The following is a 27,728-nucleotide window of genomic DNA, read 5'->3' as shown; positions in this document are numbered from 1 at the left end:
AGCAAGCTGCTCTCAAATTCATGACCAACAGAAACTAAGTCGCTGGCACATGTCTACTGTTTTGAGGTTATCTGTTGGGAGCAATATGTAATTAATGCATTCCAAACAAAATTATATAACACAGTATTTTTTCTTTTAGTTTTAAAAGTTAAGAAAATACCATGAATTCAACTGCTATGGTAATGTATCACTTTGTAGGAAGGTGAGAGAGATGTAGCTAGAATTAAACCATCTTGAAAAAGCATACCAAACTCACTAGTCTGTTTTAAAACAATGATTTAAGAAGACATGGTTTAAACAAATGGAGGAAAAGGAGTCTGCGTAAACAAACTGCAACAACGGAAAGGGAGCTCGAAATGAATGCTGCAACTGTAATGTTCTTTGGCAGTGTCCTCTCTAGCCACTAGCCTCTCCATGGTACAGCAGAGGTGCCATGTTCTTTAGCGGAATCCTCTTTCCCACCTTAGCAATTTGAGTCCAAGGAAAGCACTAAGGAAGTTACATTTACTAACCTGGGTGCAAATATTCGGAAGACAGAGTGCAATTTTCACCATGTCAGGTAAAATGGACTGATACAAATGTTGAGCCTCTGCTTCTTCAAGGACCTGAAAACCAATGAGACATATTGTGTGAACAGTAGTTGCGAACAGTAACCATGTGGTAATTGTGAATTCCCACTGTAAGGTGCAATGGCATCACCAACCAACACATGTAGAAACAAACCAACAGGTTCACCAACAAACTTACAAATCCATATCATCACCTAAGTGTCTTCCAAAAACAAAGTATCCCCAAATCAAGTCTCTCTCACATCAACAACATTCACCAATAAATGTTATATTTGTAAAACCAGCAAGTCAGCTCAGCAGGGAAAGGCACTTGCCACCAAGCCTAATGACCTGAGTTCAATTCCCCAGGACCTATATGGTTGAAGAAGACTCCTCTACAAAATGTCCTCTGAGGTTGGGGATTTAGCTCAGTGGTAGAGTGCTTGCCTAGCAAGCGCAAGGCCCCGGGTTCGATCCTTAGCTAAAAAAAAAAGGGTGTCCTTTGACCTCCATATGCATGCACACACACACACACACACACACACACACAAATATAATTTTAATGTAATACTTGTAAATAAAAAAACAGCATGCTCTATCCTTGGTTATGTCAGCTGAAAACTAAACACCAAGGGCTCTCAGAAGCCCTAAAGGACCCATTTAATTTCAACAGTCACTAACACCAAGAAATCACCATAAAAGCTCCATAATTATTCTGAAGCATACTATCTGTACCCAAACTAACCCACTGACCAAGAAACAATGAGCTTCCTTATGATCTTTAATTCTCCCTTATTGGGCATATTTGGGAAGGTTAAAACCACATGACACTTGTGGTCCATGTTCATCTAGTTTTCAACTCTACAGCAAGTAAACACAAGATGATTATTAATTCTGGGGGAAACAACAAGTTGCAAAAATATAAGTACTGCTTATTAACACCCACTGTGAAAAACAGGATTGATGAAGCTAAAGTGAATTTGATAACTACAGCAGGAAAATTCGGAAGCAGTAATAAGGCTTCTACTAGAGGTGATGGGGGAGTCAGAACAAAGGCTAAGTCCCTATAGAAGTTCCTACAAAAGGAAGTCAATACTCTAATAAGCCTCTTTTAGTCTGCTAAAAATACAAAGTAAAATTTAAAGGTATGCATCCACAGTGGACATTCATTGCTTCATCGCTGCCAAGTAAAAACAATTGCTTTCCTACATCTGAAAATGTTAAGAGTATACCACTGTACTTGTTTACAACACTCACTCTTCTAGCTCACAACTGCTTTATGCTTTGCAAACTGTTTTTATTTTTGAAGCAATTAAATAATGACAGGATGTCACAAAAACAGCACGATGAAGTTCATTATACCTTTTATTCATTTTCCCTCAATAATCACATTTTATATGCCCTACACCACACTATTAAAACCAGTATATCCATAGTGGTAAAGTGTGCACATGTCATTTTATGCCATTTGATCACATGAATATACCTGTGAAACCAACACTAATTACAGAACATAACTTCTACTACCCATTTACAGTTAAACCTTTATTCTCACTGACCCTAACACTAGCAACTATTAATGTATTTCCCATTTTCATAATTTTATGTCAAGTAAATAGACTCATACAATTTGTGGGATTTTTTGTTTGTTTTTTGTTTTTGGAGACAGGGTTTCTCTGTGTAGCTCTGGCTGTCCTGAAACTAGCGCTGTAGACCAGGCTGGTCTTGAACTCAGAGATCTGCCTGCTTCTGCCTCCCAACTGCCTGGCTAGTTTGTGTTCTTTCAGGTTGACTTTTCATTCAAAAAAGAAAAAAAGTCTCAGAGATTCAGTAAGGCTGCTGTGGGTTCACCCTTTCTCGTGACCATTATTAAGTGCTATCACGTGACTTAAACATACGATCAAGGAACAGTATGCTTTCCAGCCTTCAGTGCTATGAACTGATATGGTTTGACTGCATCCTCCAAGGGTTTATGTGCTGGGAGCCTGGTTCCCAGAGTGGCACTGATGGGAGCTGAGAGGAGCCATCAGGTGACTGGTCCTCTCAGAAGGTCAATGTGAGAGCTGTTCTTGGGAAGCATTAATGTAGTTCTCCAGAGGCCTTAGCTAATTCTCAGAAGAGGGCTGTTACAGGAAAGCCCTTTCTTGTCCTTTGGCTTCTTGTCTCACCACAAGGTAGCTCTCTAATCTCCCTTCCATAATGCCATTTTCATGAGAGCCCTTGAGCCTCCTGAACTGTGGGGCTAAACAAATGTCTTTTCTTCATAAAGTATCATTCATTTCTAATTTTATCTCCCCCCCCCCCTTTTTTTTTTTTTTTTTGGGTTTTCAAGACAGGGTTTCTCTGTGTAGCTTTGCGCCTTTCCTGGAACTCACTCTGTAGCCCAGGCTGGCCTCAAACTCACAGAGATCCGCCTGGCTCTGCCTCCCGAGTGCTGGGATTAAAGGTGTGCGCCACCACTGCCTGGCTCCTTTTCCATTCTTATTGTTGTTTTAGGACAGTAGAGAATTTCATTTGTGAATCAAAAACAAAAAAACCTTCAGATTGCATCTTTTTAAATAAAAAAATTAAAACAACTGTATGCAGAACACTCAAATGCATAATGTTTAGTTTCTATATTAGTCTTTTATTACATTTGCTTCTGTCACAAATCTATCCATTCTTCTATATATACAAGAATCCACTTTTAACTAAATGTATTTTAAGTTACACCATTACATTTCTGTCTGTTCACGCATAAAATAAATGTAATTCTTGCAGAATTACGAGGTTTTCAACAAATAACAGGCACAATTATGATGATACGTTATGTAACCCCCTGTCTTAACATTTTATACTGCCACTAGTTAAAGTTTGGGAATTCATTCTCATCTGTGAGACATTTTTTCCCACTAGTTTAATGGGTCCTCCCTCCATGACTGTATAGTTGAACACACACACCTGTAAGAGCAGTTATTACAACTTAATAATTATTTTATTAGTTTTTTTCTCCCCTCTCCTCATATGTACAAAACATTGAACATACAAGGATTGTGCTGTAAACATCTCACATCCCTACTACCAAGCACAGTATAGAATACTCACTATTTGCTGAGGAAGAGTTGGCTAACAATGAAAAGGCTGCGGATGTAGCTCAATGGCTGAGTATTTGCTTAGCAAATACAAGGCCATTGATTTGTCCCCCAGTACCAGTACACCCAGTAAAACAGTTAGTGGAGCATGGGAGTTACTGTAGCTGTACTCATAAGGAACTGAGTTGGATTCCTGGCAACCATATTTTAAAAAGGCAGCAAAAGCAGTGTGGGAGAGGCAGAGAGAGAGAGAGGCAGATCCCTGGGTTTGATAGCCAGCTAGACAAGCCTAGCTAGCAAGCCCCAGGTCTGTGTGATAGACCCTGTCTTAACAAAACAAAGTAACTAAGGTGGATTGCTCCTGGGGAATGGCACCTGAATTGACCTCTGGCCCCATGTACACACATGCACATACACGTGCGCACACACAGAGATCCAAAACTAAACAGGAGTCTACACACAGTCGGTGGTAATGAAAGCAGAGTTTGTCCTGAAAGAGCTCTGCAGACAGAAAGTACAAGAACACTCACTCAGAGGTCAAAGCTCAAAGGTAAAGCAGTTGTCTTACACTCCAAACCTGAGGCGGCAGACATTAGGACTGGAGATGTGGGGTGTTCTCCCAGATCCCAATGAAGGACACTTTAGAGAGTGGAGTGCTGGTCAAGAAACTGGAAAACCAGTTATAGAGCCAGATGTTCATTTATTCTCTAATACAGGAAAATCCCAAATTCTTCCTTTCCTTATCCATAACATAGACAGTGACTCTGCTTAATACCCAGTTATGAAGGTTCTAATACAACAGTGTTTGATGGATTTATAGCTCCATGCACAAATGCAAGGTATTAGGTAGTGGGCAAGTTATTCACAACTGTTCTGAAGCCTCTTACTCTTTTAATAAACAAACCAAACAAACCCTACTGACTACTTCAGCAGGAGCGCCTGTATTTATCACCCCTCTTAATCACCAAGCTACTCTAACTCAGGCCCTCATCCACTCCTGCCAGGATTACTACATGATCTATGGAACAGCTGTCCCGCTGCTCAATACACACTGGTTTCTGCCCAAGTACATCCTAGTAGGTCCCTGCTCTGCCTGAAAGCTCTCAATGGCTTTCATCACCTTTTCAATACAGTACAAACTCTATAAATTAAGATTTTATGTATCTACATATTAAGTATTAATATTAAATAATTAAGCTTTAGTGTCTATCTAAATATTAAGATATTTAGCCTATCTTGACCTATATGCTTATCTGGTCTTATTTAGTATAGCATAAAAAATTATATCCACACAGACACATACACACCCTACTGAACATTTTATGTACTTAGCAGACTGAATTTGTTCCACAACAAATGTCTTTCCTTAACTCCTAAATTTATGTAATTTTCTTATTATCTTGTTCAAGTACTGTTTTGCTTCAAGTCCATCCATTTTTCCTTTCTAGTTCTCCCTTGCAATTTTTCTGTGCTTAAAAAAAGAAAAAAAAGAAAAGAAAAGACCCTTTAGGTTGTTATTTATAGACAAGCTTTCTAGTACTTACTAGAAGTTCCTTTAAGACAAGATTAATGACTGATTTACCACGTCTGGAACAGTGATGTTCATACATAACAGTGTTAATAAAAATACTTTAACAGCCATCTATCTCTCTTAGCTAGCTTATTTTACAAAGCTCATCTTCCTTTCCACTGCCTTCCAGAATCTCTACTGCTTAGCAAAATGACTACGGCAGGCTCTCAAGAGGTGACTACTGGATAGGGCTCAGGTTTCTATAATCTATCTTAAGCCTACTGGAAATTCCACTAGGGTATCCAAGTCCCTTCAGGAGCCAAGTTCCTATTTCAAAAATTTAAAGAAGTAACATCTTTCATGTCAACTTATTCTTTAGGCATGTTTTCAGAGTACAGAAAAATTAAACATTAGAGGAAAAAGAAAAATTGCATCACTAAATTATGTAAGAGTAAAAAATCAGCTAGAGAAGGAGAATGTGTCTAACATTTATCTGTGTACAGCTCAGGCTGACACTTTGAAGAGAGGAATGTGACAGCTTACAAGGAAACAAACTCACTCATTCTCCTTAATTTCTGAAGGCTCATCAAAGTCTGACAGGCTAGCCACAGGGGGAATCTCTCATGTGTATCGCCCATCACAATTATGGCTTCAATAACAATGTTCTCCAAATTTTAATACAGTACAACTGGTTTTCAGGAAATACCCAGTCTAATATTTTCATATTTAAGAAGGCATGCTTTACAAATTAGCAGCTAGCTAATCTGTAGCTCTAAACAAGACTGCTCAAAAAGAGGTATAAAGTGAATGCAATGGCAGAGAGCAGATGACATGAAGGATCAAGTGATTTCAGGAGTCTGGTGTAGAGAGACAGAGATAAGCAAATGCTGTCTACCAAGCTACCCTGACTCCAAGCTTCCTTTTCCTTCCTTCCTTCTTTCTTTCTTTTTCTTTTTTAGGATGAAGTATACAGGGTTTTCCCTATGACTTGTGGAAGTAGCATGACTCAAGTCTGAGAAATACTAATAAAAATCATAATGCATTAAATCATCTGAAATTAATGCTTTAAAGATAAATGAACTGTTCTGAGTTTTAAAGTATCTGTCTTTTAACTTGTATTAGATATAATCTACATTTGTTCTTTGATTAATTTGATAGTCATTTGACTGCAGGTATTACTCTGCTTAGACACTGTTCTGTCTTCCTAGCTGGGGGTTGGGATGGGGTGAAGAGGGCATGGCAGGCAATGGAGTCTTTCTATTTTTAATTGGCAAATCCTTTATGTTTGTTAGTATAATTACATTCATTACTACCATTTGACTTACTATGTAGCTTAGGAGAGTTATTTACTAGACATGGTGTATGTTAGAAAACACTAAAAACTAGACAAAGACAGAAGGGGTTTGTGCTGGCTAGTTTTACATCAACTTGATCCAATCTAGTCATCTTAAATGAGGAAACCTCAGTTGAGAAAATGTCTCCATAAGATCTGGCTCCAGACAAGAAAACCACAGAACCAACTAACCTGGGCTCACAGGGACTCATAGAGACTCAACCGACAACCAGGGAGCCTGCATGGGACTGACCTAGGCCCTCTGCATATGTTACAACTGTGAAATTTGGTCTTCTCGTGAGAGTCTTAATAGTAAGAACATGGACTGTCTGACCCTACTGCCTGCTTTTGGAACTCACTCCTCCTTCTGGATTGCTTCTTCCAGCCTTAATAGAAGAGGAGATGCCTAGTCTGACTGCAACTTAGTATACCATGGCTGGTTGATATTCATGGGAGAATATCCCACCCATATCTGAAAAGAAACAGAGAGGTGGATGGGGGAGGGGAAGACAGGAGGGAGGGGAAACTTTAGCTAAAATATAAAAACAAAACAAAAATAAACATCCAAAAATAGATCTGTTGCCAGGACATTTTCTTTCCTCCTCCTCCTCCTCCTCCTCCTTCTTCTTTTTTTTCAGGGCATTTTCTTAATTAGTGGGATGGAGGAGGGACCAGCCCACTGTGGGTAGTGCAGTCCCTGGGCTGGTGATCCTGAGTTCTATAAAAAAGCAGACTGAGCAAGCCCATGAAGAGCAAGTCAGTAAGCAGCACCCCTCCACAGCTTCTGCATCAACTTCTGCCTCCAGGTTCCTGTCCTGTTTGAGTTCCTGTCTTGACTTTCTCCAGTGATAGGCAAAGATGTGTAAGTGTAACCCAAATCAACCCTTTCCTCCCCAAATTGCTTTGGTCATGGTTTTTCGTAATAGCAAAAGAAGCCCTAACTAAAACAATTATATAAAGAGAAGGAAAGGAGCTCTGGGAAAGCAAGAGATCTTGGCAACCTCATCCTCAAGACAGTAATAATGACAGAAAACTAGCAGCCCAATCAGATATAACACATACACCAGCCTCCCCATAAGGGTTTCAAAAAACATACCCCATCCCTGCTCATACTCAGAAGGCTGTGATGCTCTGGGACATGAAAACATAGGCAGTTCTTCCATAGATTTCATCAGAAGGGGCTTCTTATGGCTGACCTCAAGGAATCTCTTAATTATATGAATACTATTCAGTTTCATTCTACCCTCATAGAGGAAACAAAATTCAGACAGAATATTAGGGATTTTCTTTTCTAGAGTCAAGATGGTTTGTGATTGAATTATGTCTGCAAGATTCAGCTGACTAACAACAAGAAGGTTTTGTTCATGGTCCCTAAAAATCTTTTCAAACACAAAAACAAATCAAAAGCCTTTAGGCCATGCTAGCTAATTCCTTTTATTGACTGTCCAGTTTTTAAGAAAGGGCAGGTGATAAGTAGTTCTAGCAGATCCAGCGTCCTCTACACACATGTCAATAAGGTTCTTGCCTTCAGGTCCTCACCAACAGGTGTTGGTTTCTACTAAGTAGTGGAAGATGCTTCGGGTCTGTACTAACTTTATCCTGTCAGTTTCAACCATGTGCTTTTTGTAAGCTATCCCCCTACAACTTATGCAACTGTTCTTTTGCTTCCAAAGAGTCTTAATCCAACTATTCCAACAGCATCTAATACCCATCTCATGGATTTATGTGGCCTCTTCTGTATGGAACTTCAGATGGTTGAGCTTGGGCTTTGATGAGAGTCTAATCAGAGTGCCAATGTTGTATAGCTATTCCCTTCCAGATGATACATTCCATTTTGGAGGGAAGCCCATTAAACTCACGAAGTAAACAACTCAACAGCTTTAGCAAGTCCCTAAAACCAACTAGCCTGACTAGGCCCTCTCTCCCTAAACGTCTATAAACAGAAGGGACTGTTCAGAGAGTATGTTCTCAGATAAGCCCAGCTGCCTAGAGCTGACACACCATATGAGTTGCCTGGAAGAGACACTTTACCAACCCATTCATCTACCTGTAAGCTGAGTAGTGAGCTCCAGGTTTCCAACTTCTGTGAACAGTCACCCATGCTAAGGTGGACTTTTGGTGCTGTATCTGTCTTTGAGTCACTTCTGTTCCTGTAAGTAACCCTAATAAAACTCCTTGGTTCACCAAGTTGGACGTTTTAGTGGTACTTTACTTCTGGGTTCCTATCTGGGCTGAGTAGATGTTTATATAAGTCAAGTCTCACCAAGAAGAGTGTCATACAACACCCGAGCTGCTGCACAAATCACTCACTCAGCAAACAGCAAGGTTTAGACTAACCTCCACTAGTACTAACAAATTCTCATCAGCCAAGACAGGGGAGGAAGGAGAAATAAAGGGAGGAAGATTCCTTCCAGACCTCACTAAAGCCCCATTTATAACCGCTCCTAATTACAGCTGCTTCTAATGACTTTCTCATTGGCATTCATTTCTCACTTTAGAAAATGAGCCATCAGAGGCTTAAAATTCTTAAAATTCAAGACTTCTGTGGATAGGATGAATTTCATTATTATGTATCCTAATTACAATTAACAACCAATCTGGGTACACTTTTAATTAGGAAAAAATACCTCCACCCCAGTACTTGAGACAGAATATGACCCTAATCAAAAAGTCACATTATTTCTAAGACTCAATTCATTAAACATGAAATCCTTTGTAGTTTCATAAACAATGATGGTCTTCCCTACACTGTATTCACTGTATACTCATTACTTTTTCATGTTAATAATAAAATGCATAGTTTTACTTTTAAGAAATACTTTAAAGGTACTTTTAGACTTTTAATTAACTTTAAAGAGAATTCAACGACAGCTTACCAAACTTATTAATACAATAAAAATTCCATACAAATCAAAAACGGTACATACATACTTAGAGTGCTTCATTCTTGATAACCTAGTATTAAGAAACAAAACTACAATATGAATTTCACTTTGATTAAAGCTGAAAGAAACTTAATTCTCAAAAGGTTTGAGGGCACCCCCTGGTGGCAGATTTTTTTAGAAGAAAAAAATTATTAGCAATTAAGACAAGTATTACTACAATGAAACTATTTCAAATTCATCAAATTCTACTTAGGAACTCAATTATTTGAAGTAATACACAGTCTAGAAAAAATTCAAACTGTGATTAAAAAACGCTAAGAAGTTAAGAGAAATCTTGAAGGAGAGGCTATGACCTATCGGCAGCTTTTACCTAAGCAGCATCCTCAGATCAGGATGGCATTAACTACAGTGGTAAGTGGAACCTAACCGCTCTAATGCACATTCCAAAAGGTTTCCTAAAACATGCCCTGTAACAGCTATTCAAATGCCAAGGAAACTTAGGGATAACCTAGTACAGTACTTTCTAAAGAAACTGCAGTGATAAAAGTGGTCTGTAATCTAACACTTGAAATTTGGATTTGAATGTAAATGAGGACTTTTAATTTTTACCTCATTTTAATTAGGCACACAAGTGGCCACTGGCTACTGTTTGGGCAGCATGAATCTTCTTCCACTTGCTAACCAAGTCTAAGGAATAGTCACCAGAGTATTCAGGGATGAATTAGAGGCTATCAGTCAAATGTGTAGTCATGTATAAACCATACAAACTAAATCATAGCTTTTTGCTTAAGTTTTTAAAATTCAATTGTATCAGACTTAATTCATTTTTGAGTTTGAAAATGGCCAAATAATTTCCTCCTAAAACTAGTTTTGGCTCTGTAGCCTGTACAAGACTGAAGGTGAGAAGATCGGGCAGAACTTCAACGTTCAAGTAAACCAGACTAAGAGCTTACCTTCAACCTATCATCGGGGCAGTTATTCTTTTTCTGCATGTTGGGAATTAAAGAAGCAAATATGCCCAAAGTGGGTTTGCTGACCTCAGGAATCTAAGAGAACAAGAAGCTCCTTCCACTTAAATCTAGCCTGTGCAATGTTCACCTACTCTGTCTAGACCATCAAGTTGAGCTTTGTGAGGAATAAACATAAACACTGCCAAATCCTTTCCTCTAGAAAGATACCACTTTTAGCATAACACACACACACACACACACACACACACACACACGCACGCACACACACACATATATTTTCAACAATCATCAAAGTTATATCTATTGACTCCCTCTTCTTTCTACTAGTTGCCAATGTGAGGTCAACTGTCACCTTACACAATTATTCTGGAATGTCTCAGAGATTGTGGCTCACGAATTAGAAAACACCAAGAGGTTCAATTTGGAAGAAGTTTAACCTCAGAAAAAACACAGACATTTCATAGAGAATATGAGAAACAAAAGTGCGTGCAGGGGAGAAGACAGTACTGTGAACACACAGAAGAACATGTGGTAGAGACTGAAAGGACAAAAGAGACCAAGCCTAAGCTGAGCCTTAACGATGGAAGAAGGGAAGCAAACAGCTTGCTAGAGAGCCACAATGAGATTTTTAGACTATGGTGTGAGGAATAGGCAACAATGTGAAATGACACCAGAGAGGTGGGCAGAGGCAACATAAAATTATTTCATAAATATCAACCAGAAGAACTGAAATAGAAGGGTGCAATGGGAGGTATCAGCATATATGATTCAGACAGCTCACTGTGTAACCTCAAAGATGGACGTGACAGAGCAGGGTCAGTACACAGGGTCAGCTGAACAGTGACAGCGCAATACCAGCTGAGCCATGTTACCTATATGGATGAGACAGTGCTAGAAAGACAGGGGTGAGTTTCAGGAAGCTCAGGGTGGAAAATTACAGCATCTGTGAAGATGAGGGAATAAACAGTTGACAGGAAATAGTAGGTGACGGCAGCTAAAATAATTAACAAATTCTAATTCTGCGCAGTTTCTTCAACTCTCTAAGCCAGGCATGGTGGTACATACCTTTAATCCCAGCTCCTGGGAGGCAGCAGTAAATAGATCTCTGTGAGTTAAAGGCCAGACTGGTCTACATAGTGAGCTCCAGGCCAGCCAGAGCTACACAGTATGACCCTGTCTCTAAAAAGAAAACCAAACCACTACCACCACCAACAAAACCCTTCTATTATCTTGGTCTTCAGTCCTTCACTTGTAAAACAGAAATACTTTAACAATGTCTAGCTACGGGGTGGTTGTGAGAATTAGAAAGGGGGGTACTACTTACACTACTATACAAAGTAAAGGTCTCAAAAATATACTGTCTCCATTAGATAGTCATAGAGGATGTTCCAGCAAAGAAAGAAAATATAAGGAGTATCTTGCAGTAGAGGCAAATCTTGGAGGAACTGGAGCTAAGACTGAACCTGCAATGTGCTGTGACTCTTATGTAACAGGCATGAAGGAAAGAAAAGCTCTCTTACAGAAGACAGGAATCAACTGCCAAGAAAGGGTTGTATATGGCAGAGACCAAACAGCTTTAATATTCCACTGCTAGAGAAGATGCCTTTTGTTTATCTTTGAGCTGCTCTTCCCATGGCTCTGAAAATATTCTGTATTTTACTCTGCTGGAAATGGTTCTTGATTAGAAAATGTCTTTTTAAAATACTCTTCTTGGGCTGGAGAGACAGCTCAGAGGTTAAGAGCATTGACTGCTCTTCCAGAGGTCCTGAGTTCAATTCCCAGCAACCACATTGTGGCTCATGACCATCTGTCATGAGATTTGGTGCCCTCTTCCATATACATAACAAATAAATAAATCTTTAAAAAAAGGAATAGCAATTCAAAAATAAATAAATAAAATACTCGTCTTAAAATCAAAGGACATCATAACATTCCACTTACAAAAAAATGAGTATGCAAGGTTTATTCTTTTTTTTTTTTTTTTTTGGTTTTTCAACACAGGGTTTCTCTGTAGCTTTGGAGCCTGTCCTGGACTAGCTCTTTAGACCAGGCTGGCCTCGAACTCAGAGATCCACCTGCCTCTGCCTCCCGAGTGCTAGGATTATAGGCATGCGCTACCACCGCCTGGTGCAAGGTTTTTTCTTAATGGATTGCAATATGTAATATTAGATGAAAATTAATTTAACAGGAATTAAGGTATCACATCAAACTAGGTACATAAAATGTCAAACGCCCAAAAAAGTAGCATAGTTCAGAACTAGATGATAAAGAGAGATGTAAGTCACAGGGGAAATTAAAGCCTGGAGTCATCACCCTTCTAACAGAGTAGGTGTTTGAATAATGAAGTCAACACCAAAGCCTCATTTAAAAGGAATGCTACTTACTATTTAATTCAAATAAATAAATGAAAAGGATGGCAGCTAGAGGACATTAATATACTAGATTAATTTCATTATTAGAATACAGAACAAACTCTACTGAATTGGCTTCCACTTTTGAGTACCCATAACATCTGACATCCTTGTGTGTCAAGTGATAAATACAATCTAGTATTTCATAATCACAAGATAACTCTAACTTTATCAATGACATAGCACATGGAGGGCTCCATTAAGAATGAGCTTCCACAACAACTTGGTAAGTCTTTCAAAGCAAAGTGCCTCATTCCAATTGTAGCAATGTGTCCTATGGGATATGAACTACATTTAGAAGAACCATGAATATAAACCTTAAACATATACCCCAATACAATAATGCACATAAACCAAATACGGAAGTGATGATGGAACATGACATATTCCATGTACACCTAAGAGTTATAATTTATGTGTTTTAATATTTTAGTGACTCTGATTAGATGCCTTTTGGCTTCTACAGTTCTCATGAATTAAATTATCTTGTGCTGTAAAGTAATGCAGACCTTATTGATTCCAGAGACTGTGAGTCACCAAGGGAAGAAGTCCAAAAAGGTTACACTTCCACTGAACTCCAAGTCAGAGGCTCGAAAGCTACAGAGATAAAGGCATTAGCTGTAGTCTTATGAAACATCCAAGGCTGCTTTCATTTGATAAGGGATTTGCTACTAGCTCTTCATGACAAATACAACAAGGACATTTACAATTTTTTAAGCTTTCAAGAAAGACCCAGAAAATAGATTATCTATTAATAATTCTAAATCAGAAGCTACAAAGTATGTGTTCATTAGCAAAACCACACTTCTATAGTACCCAAACCCCACAATACCAAAGGTCTACACTGGAGAAAAAAAAGCCAGCATCCTTACTGATCACTGAATACAGAAGTCAGTTCCAGTTTGAAACAGTCATCACCACAAAAACTTGCCTTAGATTAGTTTTTCTCAAACTAGTCTAAAGAATACTAACGTTCAGTAAAACGTTTATAGAAAACTAGTTGAGGGGTTGGGGATTTAGCTCGGTGGTAGAGTGTTTGCCTAGCAAGCGCAAGGCCCTGGGTTCAGTCCTCAGCTCCGGAAAAAAAAAGAAAAAGAAAACCAGTTGAGAGAAAAAACAAATAACTTCAATATACAGAAGTTACTAAGCATTTTTGATACAGTTACAATCATGAGATAACCTACCAAGAATAATATGCTACATCCTGCAAGGCTAGGCAGTTTACAGTATATCTCTCTGATGTATAAGTACATTGAAGCTCAAATGATACTTATGCACATATTACTGTCTTGAATGCTTTTTAATGATGACTGTTTTATGCTGTTTTGCCTTTTATGTTAAGATTTTTGTCATATAATACAGATGTTAATCAAAACTTAAGGCCATTAATTTCCCCATGTGAGAACTTTGTAAGCTACTTTAAAACAAGTCATGTTGCTTTTCTGGGTTTATATTCATGCTCTGCTAGTACATTATAATTTTAAGCTTCTCATAATCATGAAACTTAAAAAAACTTATCTTGTTTAAGTATAGGTATAACATTGTAACAATACATACTTCAATCTTGAAGATAATAAATTGTGTTGCGTCTGCTTTGGAATTTTAAAATAACACATCAAGGACTCTGAGAAAAAGGATAAACTAGGCATAAAATTTATTCCATTAATTTACATACATATAACCCTGATCTATCTTTTAAAGTAAGTGGAATATAAAAAAGAATGCCAGTTCATTACTGATAGGTTTAGTCTTTCTCACAGAGAAAGAGGCTTTAAGTAGCCCTTCCCTAACAACTCACAGGACAACAGCCAATTGTACAACACATGCTTGGTATTTTTACAGCTATAACTAAGACAAAAGATGCACAGCTGCTGCTGTTGATTCTTCTTTTTTTTTTCTTTTCCTCCCCCTCTTCCTCCTCCTCCTCCTCCTCCTCCTCCTCCTCCTCCTCCTCCTCCTCCAAGATTTAATGTATGTGTATGCATGTGTCTGTGTGTGGACATGCACATGCATGCAGGTGCCCACAGAGGCCAGCGAAGGATGTCAGAGTCCCTAGGATCTTCATTACAAGCAGCTGGGAACTGTTGGGACAGAACTCTGGTCTTCTGAAAGAATAGAAAATGCTGAGCCATCTTTCCAGTCCCCCAAATACACACAATTTCTAAGCTGCAATAAAGATGATTCAATCCGAGGTACAGACTTTGCTATATTTACTAAAGAAAAAATAGAGTTTCCAAAAGAGAATATATCACAAGTCTATACAACACAGCAAACAAAACTTGTCTGCTTTACAGTTTTTCTTTCTTTTCTTCAATGTCTTCTTTCTACTCTACTCCTATCTCTCAGTGTCTACTTTTGCAGCCACAAGTCCAAAAACCCAAACCAAAGAACAGCAGCTGTTGGTTACTACATCCTTTATGAGACCAAAAGGAAGAAACGAGAAAGATGTAAATATATCCATCTTTTTATCTCAAGCATAAAATGAAAGATGGAGTGGAAAATAAACAACTTACTAAAATCTTTAGGTTTACTTTGAACAACTAACCCAGGTGCTGAAAAAAAAATTCACCATGTAAATCAATGTTAGAAATTTAAGGCTCTTTAGCTGGGCGGTGGTGATGCATGCCTTTAATCCCAGCACTCAGGAGGCAGAGGCAGGTGGATCTCTGTGAGTTCAAGGCCAGCCCGGTCTATAGAGTGAGATCTAGGGCAGGCACCAAAACTACATAGAGAAAGCCTGTCTTGAAAAAAAAGAAAAAAAATTAAGGCCCTTTATATCAAATTTTTTGCACATATCATGAAATATATACTCATAAAATCTGTGTATCAAAACAAACTCCATTTTTTTTTAATTGAAGGCTTTTTGCTTCATTTTGGCATTTTTTGTCATTTTGTCATTAGCTTTTTGCTTGTTTGTTTTGAGTTTTGTTTTTTGTTTTTGAGAGGAAGAAAAAGAACATCAAGTTTTGGTAAGTAATAGTGAGGAGGATGTAGGAGGTGTTGGGGGAGGGGAAACATACCTAAAATAGATTGTATGAAAATCTTAAATTAAAAATATATGTACATAAGTTAATAAATAATTATAAAGCAATCATTCACTTTAGACCCAATATCCTCTCCCTGATATAGAGAAGCTCCTCTTAAATATACAACCCATGCTCCTCCTCAGTCTCTGGCTTTAATATATGACATAAACCTCAAGTTCACTAATTAAGAATGAAATGAAATCATGCCACAGGTGCTAAAAGATGGAAATGCTTAAAGCTCCTTTATAATGCATTAAAATAAGAGAACCTTCACTAACACACAGGGCATTTCATTAAAATCTCCTGTGAAAAATGCCGAGAGTAAGAATATTGATCCATTTGGAATATAAATTATTGAAGTGCTTGGGATTTAATTTTGTGGAACACCACACAGGAGGACCATAAAAAACATGATTTGTTCCCAATACTTCTAACAGCTGGCAGTAAGGAAGGCCAACACCAGTACTTAAGATGCAAAACTATTAAATAACTGCAATTTCAACATGGTGTACCTAATATAAATAACTATAAATTACAAATTAATAGATTGATTTGTGATTTTTTTTTTTTTTTTTTTTGCTGGCTCTTGACAAAATAATGATTGCTTCAGCAATATTCCTACTTCCATTCCAAAACAGGATGCTCATGTGTCATGAGTAGAACTATGGGTCCCATGATTCTTACAAAGAAGAAAGTCTGTAGGTAATAACAGTAATGTGGAATCATGCTTTATTATCAGTGTTAGAATGATGTTAAATTTCACGAGATATTTCCTCTTTAATGAAGCAGGACACTCAGCACTCAGTGTGACATTTAAGTAAAGAGTTTCCAAATTTTGTGTGATCAAAAGATAACAATAACATACTTTTGAAAGTTGTTAATTTCTTTAATGTTTTCTCTATAAAGAAATCATGTTTTAGAAAATCAGTACTTAGCCAGGCAGCGGTGGCGCACGCCTTTAATCCCATCACTCGGGAGGCAGAGGCAGGCGGATCTCTGTGAGTTCGAGGCTAGCCTGGTTTCCAAAGCAAGTTCCAGGAAAGGTGCAAAGCTACACAGAGAAACCCTGTTTAGAAAAAAACCAAAGAAAATCAAGACTTAACTTGATTTAAATATTATATAGTAAAAACATGTATTGAAACATTGCATTGTTATCTATAGTTTTTTTTTTTTTTTTTTTTGGAGCTGAGGACCGAACCCAGGGCCTTGTGCTTGCCAGGCAAGCGCTCTACCACTGAGCTAAATCCCCAACCCTTATCTATACAGTTTTTAAATTTTATAGTTTTTAATTCTTATCAGTTAAAAATAAATTAAAAAATTAAAAAACAAATTCCAAATCCTTTAATAAACAATATTTAAGAACTCTTTAGAGTGAAAAGCATTCCTACTCCAGAAGGTAGATACAGGTAACATAAAAACACAAAACAAACATAATTCACTTACTATTTCAAATCTAGCCAAACAATTATTCCCCTTGCATCAAATCCACTGCCATCTGCAATGTCTGACACTCACTTCTCACTAACTATGGAAGGCCTGGGCAGCACTGTCCCTGTGGGCTACGACTTGATAGAGTTCTGCATTAACCTTCCAAGACCTGACAGATAAGAAAACATACAAACGTCTTAAACATCTAAAATTTTTTGGTTAACTACAAGAACAATAACAGAACAGCCATTCTATCAGAGCAGAGAAACCACCCCAAGTCTTTAGCTATGCTACATGGATATTCTCAAATCTCTAACGCTGCAATGGCTGAGAGTGATGTCAATTTAATAGACTACTATGTAATCATTAAGACTAAAAATTCTAAAGCTGTAACAAAAAATTTTGTGATATACAATAAGACATTCTAAGCATATATTTAGGTGAGATATAACTATAAGACAAATATAGATATTTAAAACATTATACACAGGCAAAGACTTGAAGAATGCAGTAAAAAGTATTCGCTCTGGTTTAAGTTCCTTTAACCCTCTGCATGTTGACAAGGTAAATACAAATGAATCCTTTCCCTAAAGAACTATAAAACTATCATCAGCACCTTGGTAGTTACCTTCTACTTACGATCCACATTAAATCTACACAAACTTGTTATATATATATATATCTCACCCTGACCCCTTGTGTGCGCTAGGGGCAAGGTCTCCAAATAAAGAGGGAAGTCCTGGCTGAGCATTGTGATTAGGAGAGGAAGGAGAAAAAGACTGAAAGGAAGAAATAATTAGTTCCCAGCAAGGTCAAAGAGGTACCAATGGGACGTTGTACTGCCATCTCAGGCATCACATTTACTGTTAGTTTAAGGAAGTTAACCACTGTATTCACTTAAAGCCCCCCAAAATTACAAAATACAAACGTTATGCTCAATAACTTATGTGACAAAGAAAAATACTGTATCAATTTGATTAACTTTTCATTGCATCAGAAATTAAATCTAAGAACCAGACTCATTAAGATTCAAGGATACGGAGACATCCAATTTCCTGTCAGAGGGATAGATAAAGAATCCATCACTTTATGGCTGTCATGGGTCAAAAGCTCAATAAAGTAACCCTGAAATTACTGGCACTAACTCAAAAGGTACAATTAATTTGGATTCTAACATTATAAGCTGCCCCCTGATGCTTTCTTTTTGCATAAATTAACAAACTAATCCTAAAATTCATATCCAAATGCAAAAGATTCAACAAAGCCAAATAAATAGCAGAAAGAATCAAGTTAGACGATTCATGCTTCCTATTAAACTTACTACAAAGATACAGTAATTAAGACTGAAGCCTAGAATAAACTTTCACACATACAGGACTTGGGTTTTGAGAAGGGAATCAAGATAAATAGAGAATACACTTCTAACAAATGGTGTTTGGATAACCAACTAGCCATAATTAAAATAATGATGCTGGACCCCTATTTCTTATAATAAATACATGAAATTTAACTTGAAATGGATGGTCACATAGAAAATAATGTAGGACTGGCAAGACAGCTTACCAGATAAAGGAACATTTCAAAAGCTTGATGATCTGGGCTCCATTTCCAGAATCCACATGGTGGAAGAGAACAGATTCTGAAAACCTGTTCTCTGACTTCCACATGACATGTGTGTGAAATTGCGTCTCTGCATACACATATAGCACAGTAAATAATTTTTTTTTAGATTTAAAGTATAATAAAACTGGGTCCATAACTCACATTATATGTAAAATTTAATGTAAAATGAGTGATGGAAACCTGAGTGTAGTGGTGCAGGCCTTTAATCCCAGCATTCAGGTAGAGGCAGTGGAACTCTGTGAGTTGGAGGTCAGCCTAGTCTACATTGTGAGTTCCAGGACAGCCAAAGCTAAATAGTGAGACCCTGCTTCAAAAACAAAAACATATTTAAAAAAATGGGTAATATACATGAGCATATGTGCAAATATATAAAATTTTTAGAAAAAGGCTGGAGAGACAAGCCAGCAGTTAAGAGCACTTGTTGCTCTTCCAGAGACCCTGTACTTGGTTTGTAGCACCCATACAGGTGGCTCACAATCCACTCTTAACAGTAATTTCAGGGGAATCTGATGCCCTCTTCTGGACTCTACAAGATTACTACCTTGTCAGGCTTTGCCTGGCCTCAGGTTCTCTGGAACTGTGGCACAAAAGAACTCCATGAACCTCAGCCCTCCCTATCCAAATCCCACATATTTCATGCTTATAAAACAAGTACCGAGAGGTCAGTGCTGCCAAGTTCTGTTGCTAGCTTGGGAGGAAGCCTGGCTCCTTGGAGCACGGCTCATCATAACTTTTGCGTGCTGAGTCTGGGAAGTCAGGTAGAGTTGTTTTTGATCCAGTTACTTCAGAGACAATGGGTTTGCATTTTCACATGTTAGAGCCTTTGGAGGTAGTCTTGTCCCTAGGATACCTTTCCTGTATTTCCAGGGTCTTTTTAAAGAAACATATCTTCTTAATAAAGCACTGACTGCTCTTCCAGAGGTCCTGAGTTCAATTCCCAGCACCCACATGGTGACTCACAACATCTGTAATGAGATCTGACACCTTCTTCTGTATACACAATAAATAAATAAATCTTTAAAAAAAAATTTACAGATCTTCATCTACACTCTCCTTGTCCAAAAAGTTCGATTTTCTTTCCTTGACAAATGTCACATTTTTCTTATCTTTATGATCTACTTTTTACTCTCTCACAGACTTGGATAAGACAATGAGCTGTAATCATGCCACAGCCTGAGGGCTATCCTGTCTTCAAATTTTATTTGCCAAACTAACTAGCCCATTACCTTTAAATTCAGCCTCACTCAACCTTTCAGGATTCAGTAAGAGCATAGCAGATTCATTACCAGAACACCCACTGTTCCTTAACCCAGTTATTACAGTCTTTGTTCCCTGATAAAACTTCACAAGCCAGACCTACACTGTCTGTATTTTTCATGTTTTTGTCTCCAAAGCTCCTAACAAAATGACCCATTAAGCTCTGCTTATAGTAGTCAAGAGATTTCCAGCCCAAAGTTCTAAACTCTTTCACTTTCTCCCACAAGTCAATTCCGATGGCCTAAGAACAATACAGTTGTATAACAGCAACAGCTCCAACATCTCCATACTACTTTCCTCTGCTGCAAAATCCCTGACAAAGCAGCTTGAGGAAAGCAGCGTTTGGGCTCCCAGTTCAAGGGGACAATCCATCATGATGGGGAAGTAAACCAGGGCAGTAGTCTTCAGACACATAACTGTCCTGCAACCACAGTCAAAACATGGAGAATGATAAATGTTATTGCTTAGTTTGCCTTCTCTCTTATTCAGGACCACTTAATGTTACAGTTTCCTCTAGAACTAACTTAAACTAACTAACCCTTCACAAGCATGCCTAGAGGCTTGTCGCTAGGTGATTTTAAACCCTATCAAAATAGACAATGAAGTCATTAACTTGCTATTCATATAATAGATGTATTTCCTTTAACTGTATCTTTTATACTCTGAACTAACCAAGTGGTATGTTCTCTATTTGTCTATTGACTCTAAATACAATTCTGAAATTGTCCTTTCATGGCACACCAGGCCCTATTCTAATAGAACATTCATTCTGCTATGCTGCTTAATTATTATATTCATTTATGGATATGTCCAATGTCCCTTTCTAATGATAAAGCTGACAAGCAATTCTTTATCTTATATAATACAGTGCATTATGTAAAAAGATATTTAGTGTTCTTTAGGGGATAAACATTGTGGTAGTTTGAATGTAATTGGCCCCCATAATCTCATAGTGCGTGGCACTATTAGGAGGTGTGGCTTTGTTGGAGCGGGTATGGCCTTGTTGGAGGAAGTGTGTCACTGTGGGGGTGGGGTATGAGGTTTCCTATGGTCAGGATATCGCCCAGTGTTTCAGTCAAATTCCTGTTGCCTACAAGATATATGACTCTCAGCATCAAGATATACTTTTCCAGCACCATGTCGGCCTGCATGCCACCATGTCCCCTGCCATGATGATAATGGACTGAACCTTTGAAACTGTAAGCAAGCCCCCTCAATTAAATGTTTTCCTTATAAAAGTTGCCACGGTCATGGTGTCTCTTCACAGTAATAGAAACCCTAACTAAGATAAATATTATTACAATAGAAAAGTACACAGTCATGAAGTCTAATAATCACTCCTATATCCAATAAATAGTTACTGCTTTGTTTAGGAACTGACCAAATTCAAATCTATTCCCATTTCAAGTACATATCTTAAAACCTGTTTATAGTTTCCTCTAAATTGGAGTATTCTATTTAAATTTCAAAACAGTAAGAATTCAATAAGTGGCAATTCCTTTTATGGAGGTCTTCAATAAACAGTATAAAAAGTTTCTTTTTTCTTTTTTTCCCTAAAAGCAATTGAAGAATTTCTTCAGGTCTGTGAAAACTGTACTACGTAGAAGATATACATAGGAGAAGAATCTCAAACTTTTAAAAGCAAGCTGTCAACTTTATAATCTAATTATAAATCCCAATAATATTAAAATTATTTAGTCTGAGAAGTCATATCATTTAAATCAGAAGTTTCACATCACATTGATATTATAACTGATAAAATTATTTTATTTATATATTTTTAATAATTTATTTAACTTGATTTTATGTGCACTGGTGTGAAAGTATCAGATACCTTGGAACTGGAGTTGCAGACAGTTGTAAGCTGCCATGTGGGTGCTGGGAATAGAACCTGGGTCTTCTGAAAGAACAGCCAGTGCTCTTAACTGCTGAGCCATCTCTCCAGGCCCCAATAACTGATAACAGATAACTCTGTCCTAGCTAAAATGTGCTTTCCTCAGTAATATATCAAATACCTTTAGGTGCATTTTGTCAGGCAGCAACCCAACAAACTCACTAAGCCCTTACCCTAAGTACATTGTACAGAATGCTTATATATACTTTCATACTTTGATAGCTAAGTACACTGAGGAAGGCATGGTGATAAAAGATTCTCATACGCTGCTGGTGAGAACTGGAACCTAGAACCGCCTTTTGGAAATAGAAATTGACATATCATCTAAGTCTTCAAAATCCACATAACCTTTTTATTAGCCACTTGTCTTAGCTATGGCAAGAAGCATTTAAGGGAGAATGGACTGATTTTGGCACACAGTTTGAGAGGATACAGTCCACTACACAAGTAACGTGGCTGTGGGGGCAGCTACTGGCTGGGGCAGTGGGAATGTGAGACAGGAAGCAGAAAGTGCCTCAGGAGAGAACTAAGACAAGGTTGTTATCCATAAGCTTTACCTTTATAGCCCTATGTCTGGTAGCTAGATCCAATGTCAAACAGGTTCCACAACCTCCCTAAACAGGGCTACAAGCTAGGGAAACCAGTATTAAAAAAAACTTGACTCTATGGAAGAATTTCACATTCAAATATAACATTCTGCCTTTGGACTCCATAAGCTAACTCATGGACAGCTCATAATGCAAAATGTATTTAGTTCAACTTCACAAATCCCCAGTCTTCCAGTTCCAACACTATTCCAAACACCAAAGACCAAAATCTCTGAAAAGTTAAGGTGATCTTTTAATTGTGAGATCCTGTAAAATCCAAACAAGCATTTTCAACATAAAATGTTAGTAGAATAAACAATCCAATTCAAACCAGAAGAACAGGGGCACAAGCACAAGACTGAAACACAAGATGGCAAGAGTCAAACCCTCTAGCTCTACATCCAGTGTCCGGGGCTCATATTGGCATTATCTGTGCCCATGGCTTCTGCAGCTTGCCCCTCTAGCTCGGATGCCTGTAATTCCACTTGTAATATCTTTTAGGGCAGAATGAAGATAGTCTAAAGAGATTTTATGCCTTGTCCCTCCCTTTGGCTATTAAAGTATTGAAATAACAATCCACAAAGAATTGGTATCTTCCAAGGAATCTCATGGTAGGGGAAAGAAAAAGTTGAAGCCTGGTGTTGTCTGGAAGGAACTTGTCACCCAGATTTCAGTTCTGACTTGTCAGACTATCTTGCAAGAGCTACTAGAGCCTATAGAATGGTGAGTCAGTAATGGACAGCACCACTCCTTGAACTAGACTGCTTAATTATGCATACCTCTTGACCCCTACTTAACGTAAACCTCACATCAGGACCCTGAAGATGGACTTAAGGGAAAAATAGTCACTGAACTTGTTAGTTCCTCTTCCTGATATGGCAACACTGAATATATCTCCTTCCTTTGCTTTTTACTATCCTTTCCTCTGTAACTAGCCTATTAACGATGGGTGGCTGAGTCTGGTTTGCCAGTGCTACCAGGGCCCAGGCTTTGACTCTAACAACTCTGGAATCACACTCAGTGCCAATAGCTTTCCTAAATGGATATCCCACATTCCTGGCATCTATAACATACCTCCACTACAACTTGGGCTCTACCTTTACAGCTTTACATATAGGACACCCATACAGCGAATCTGACTGCTACCCGCAGATGGCTCAGACGGTTTTCTGGAACCTTCATGCATCTCTCCACAAACCTCTAGCTTTTGCATCCTGCATGCCTGCAAAAGTAGCTCATGCAGAAAACACTAAGTTATGCTCCTAGCTAAAATTGTAGCCTAGCCCCTTCTACCACAAGCTGCAATGGTATTTGAATGGTTCTCTGGATGAACCTGGGGAAATATGGTCCTGGGGAGTCCTGATTAAGCAGGATGCCCAGAACACTCTCTTTGTTCAGGAATTCTCCTTTGAAATGAATTTGCATTTTTATAAGCTAAAGCATCAATAGCTGGGTTCTTGTCCTCAAGGCATCTTTTCTATTGTCCCAGTAGTAAGACTTTAATAATACTCAATCTTCTACAACTTTAACCCAATTCACTCTTTCCTACACATTTTCTCATATCTTTCTGCCCCAGGTTTTGCTTTGAATTTTCATTATAAACCTCACCAAACACATTGAGAAATAATTATACCACAACCTGAATGCTATGCTGTCTTCAAATTTCCTTAGTCCATTATTTTTTAATGTCTTCACTCAGTTTTCAGGACCCAACACACTGTGGTCAAACTCTTTGCCTGGATCTAACAAAAATGGCTTTTCTAGTGCAGTTCCCACAAGAGTCCTGTTCCTGATAACCTCATGAACAGTCTTTCCTGCTGCACTTCCTCCAGCATTCTGGTCTTTTGCACTACCACTGGACTGCCCCATTACAGCAGTTCCACGCACACCAGGGCTTCTCGAGCCCACAGCTTCAAACTCTTTCTCATTTCTCCTACAAATGATTCCAAAGGCCCCGCAGTCTGATTTATAGCAGAAATGCCTCCATTCCTAGGGCCAATGTTCTGCATCATTTACTTTTCTCAGTCCTGAAATAAAATACATAACAAGGCACAACTGAAGGGAAGATTTGATTTGGCTTGTGGCTTCAGAAGGCATCGCCTACCAAGGCCGGGATGGCATGCGTGGTAAGATCAGCTCAGAGTTGTGGCCCCAGAGGTGAAAAAATGACATGTTACCATCTCCATGCCTCTAAGCCCTACCTCTATGGCCCTGTATCTGCCAGCCATCTTCACACCCAAAAGGGCCCACAACCTCTCAAAACAGTAATAAATACCAGCTTGGAACCAAGTGTTCAAAAAGGGTCTGTGCAAACATTCCACATTTAAATCATAATATACTTTGACTTGATAATTATATTGCTAGATTCTATTCTATAAAAATAGCCAATGATGTAAAGTTTAGAAATTAACATATTTGTTCATTTTTAAAAACATTAAAAATCCACATTCAATGTTCCTACGACAGAATCACTGGATTGGCATTCTAGAAAATTTTTTTCTTTTTCTTTTTCTTTTCCAACTGTGTCCCCCCGAAGCTGCATTGCCCCGATACGTAGTGTCAGCCACAACATCCTGGAATGTTTCTCTAGCAGACAGAAAAAGCACAAGACTGGAGCTGCAGCCATGAGCAGAGTGAATCTGCAAGCATTCTAGAATTTTAAAGAGTGGCTTCAGATATAATGCTTACCTTAGATCCTTAAAGCATCGCTGAACAGCAATCAAAGTGGTTATTTGGCCTCTTGCATGCAAAAGAATAAGATAAGTTGTCTAATACTATAGAGCCATCAGTGTCTAATGTGACCTCTGGAACCTGATACAAACATGCAGTTTTAAGTCTGCAGAATAACTTTTTAAGTTGGAACCATGAGGAGGGCAGTGGGCAGCATTCTATGTTTTAACAAGGCCTCCAGGATGCTGATATACAATAACTCTGAAGTCACAAAAGTGCAACATTCAGTCTTATAGATAATGTCTGTGATCATTACACCCTTCTGGAAAACAAAGACAGCAGTGCTCGGCCTCCTGTGTCATCTGCATTTTCCTACTTCAGGGCTCTTCCAAGACACAGTGTGAACATGAAGTTTTAGATAATAGTCCTCTCTGGCCCCTGACACAGGAGTCGACTACTTTCATCTGCATCACTGTCAGAAGGCCTAGAGAAAAGAGATTCTTAATCTATTAATGTCACAGGAGAGAAATGCCAGAAATGTCACAGGAGGTCATTGTATTTGAGGGTGTTATGTGCATGGGAGGGATTGGTAACAGAAATCACAAACATCTCACTCTTTTCTCACTTAAAGCATTTTTTATCTAGTATTCTCCTGATAGTGGTAACTCTGAAAACCAGTCCGACCACATGGTCACATCTGAAACCAAGACCGTGAATGTCCAGAGTGCCTGACAGACACAGAAGGCACTCACTGTACTGTGTGCTCCAGGAGACACAGAGGTCAAGATCTTCAAATCTCTATCAGGAATGCTTTAACCACTATATGATGCCAAGAGTTCAAAAATAGAGTTAAGAGAGTTCCAAAAGATAAACTAAGGCATCTGTCATAGAAATGAAAAAGAAAAGAGTGTGTGACCTCATTTTAGAGTGGGTATACAGAAAAGTCTAAGTCTAGAGAAACAGACTTTTAAAAGAAAGGTGGAAGGGACTTTATCAGTTGTTTAGAAAACGAGGCAGCAGTCAGGGAGCAAGCTATGTGCAGAGGGAAATCATAGGACAACTACATGTGACTAGGTTAGTTGGTTCCCACCAGGGATAAACTATGTCACCATGGATCAACCAGCCCATCTTGAAATTGCAGCTACTCATTTGTGAAATGGAAAATTAATAATGATTTTAATTACCTCAAAATTATTTACCTGAAAGACAGTTAGGGAGGAAAAGACTCTAACATGAAGTAACTACGTAGTCCATGTTCACAGTTTAACAACTATTCCCTCTTATATAACCAAACTGTGGAGTATTAAACATATTTTAATTTATAATAGTTTAAGAACAATTTTGTTTCTATTATTAGCAAATGAAGCATAAATAATTGAAAGGATTCGAAATAACATGGGAAATGCAAACAACTCAAACTTTATATAATTTTTAAAAGATTATATATAAAAGTATCTAAGTGGAAACTTAATTACTTAGCAAAAGTATAATGCCATTGTTTGGGACAGCTCTTTTTGGTAAGTAGTTTGGCAGTATCTTCTAAAACTAAAAAATACACTTAAAAACATCTTAGCAACTGTACTTTGGGATATTTACCACAAAGCAACAAAATTCATGTTCATGCAAAAATGAATGAAAATTCAAAGCAATTTCAATAAAAAAAAAAAAAAAAAAGGAAACCACCTAAACGTCTTAAATAAATTACTTCCTATTTCTGCATAGTTCAGGATCAAGTAGATCTCTCTTTGTATAACCAGGCTGCCCTTAACTGGCAATCCTCCTTCCTGCCTCAGCCTCTTTAGTGTTAAGATGATAAACACATACCACTACACCTCACTCCAAAATGCAATGTGAAGTTTCCTGCCATTTTTTACAGAGAGATGCTGCTGTTCATTTTTCTGCTGGTAGCTATAAAGTGATGCTCTTACCACACTGAGGGCATAGAAAGTTGCAGTAGCTTCAGAAAATTACTTTACAACACATGTGCATACTAGGAAGAGCCATATGCTTTTGTATCTTTTCACCTCAACATCTACTTTCTGGGATTATCTAAAGAAACAATCTGAACTATGGGAATATATACACACATACTTATAGCACAACATGTTACTACTATGTAATTACACGTACACACTTCACTATAGTGCAGATGATAACAAGGTAAAATTTAACAACCTATATATTTGCATAGTAGTGATTTTTATGTATCACGTCATAATACATTTGTGAGCATTCAGGAGACTAGGCAGGGCTGTTAGGAGTTTGAGGGCAGCCTAGGCTAAAAAAATTTTTTAAAATATATTTATTTATTAAAATTTTTTCACTTTACATACCAACCCCAGTTCCCCCTCCTTCCCCTTCTCCCGCCTCCTCACCTCCCTCCCACTCTACCCCCATCCACTCCTCAGAGGGGGTAAGGCCTCCCATGGTAGTCAACAAAGTCTGGCATACCAAGTTGAAGGAGAGCCTAGCCCCTCCCCATTGTATCAAGGCTGAGCAAGGCATCCCACCACA

General features: G+C 38.2%; 1 protein-coding gene and 1 non-coding gene across 4 annotated transcripts in view; both read right to left on the bottom strand.

Moving 5' to 3' along the window:
* Window positions 1–27,728, bottom strand: part of Parg (poly(ADP-ribose) glycohydrolase) — a 114,256-nt gene that overhangs the window by 65,870 nt on the left and 20,658 nt on the right. For all 3 annotated transcript variants that reach the window (XM_036198836.1, XM_036198838.1, XM_036198837.1), the window contains exon 8: window positions 513–605. In XM_036198836.1, the coding sequence (XP_036054729.1) occupies window positions 513–605 (93 nt within the window). The remainder of the gene's footprint in view (window positions 1–512; window positions 606–27,728) is intronic.
* Window positions 25,063–25,187, bottom strand: LOC118591682. The gene has a single exon (XR_004945979.1). It is a non-coding gene; the product is annotated as a small nucleolar RNA SNORA77 (small nucleolar RNA).

The sequence above is a fragment of the Onychomys torridus genome, chromosome 9 (assembly GCF_903995425.1).
Source record: "Onychomys torridus chromosome 9, mOncTor1.1, whole genome shotgun sequence".
NCBI classification, from domain to species: domain Eukaryota; kingdom Metazoa; phylum Chordata; class Mammalia; order Rodentia; family Cricetidae; genus Onychomys; species Onychomys torridus.
The sequence above is the reverse complement of the archived record's forward strand: the minus strand, read 5'-3'. Positions and strand labels throughout refer to the sequence as shown.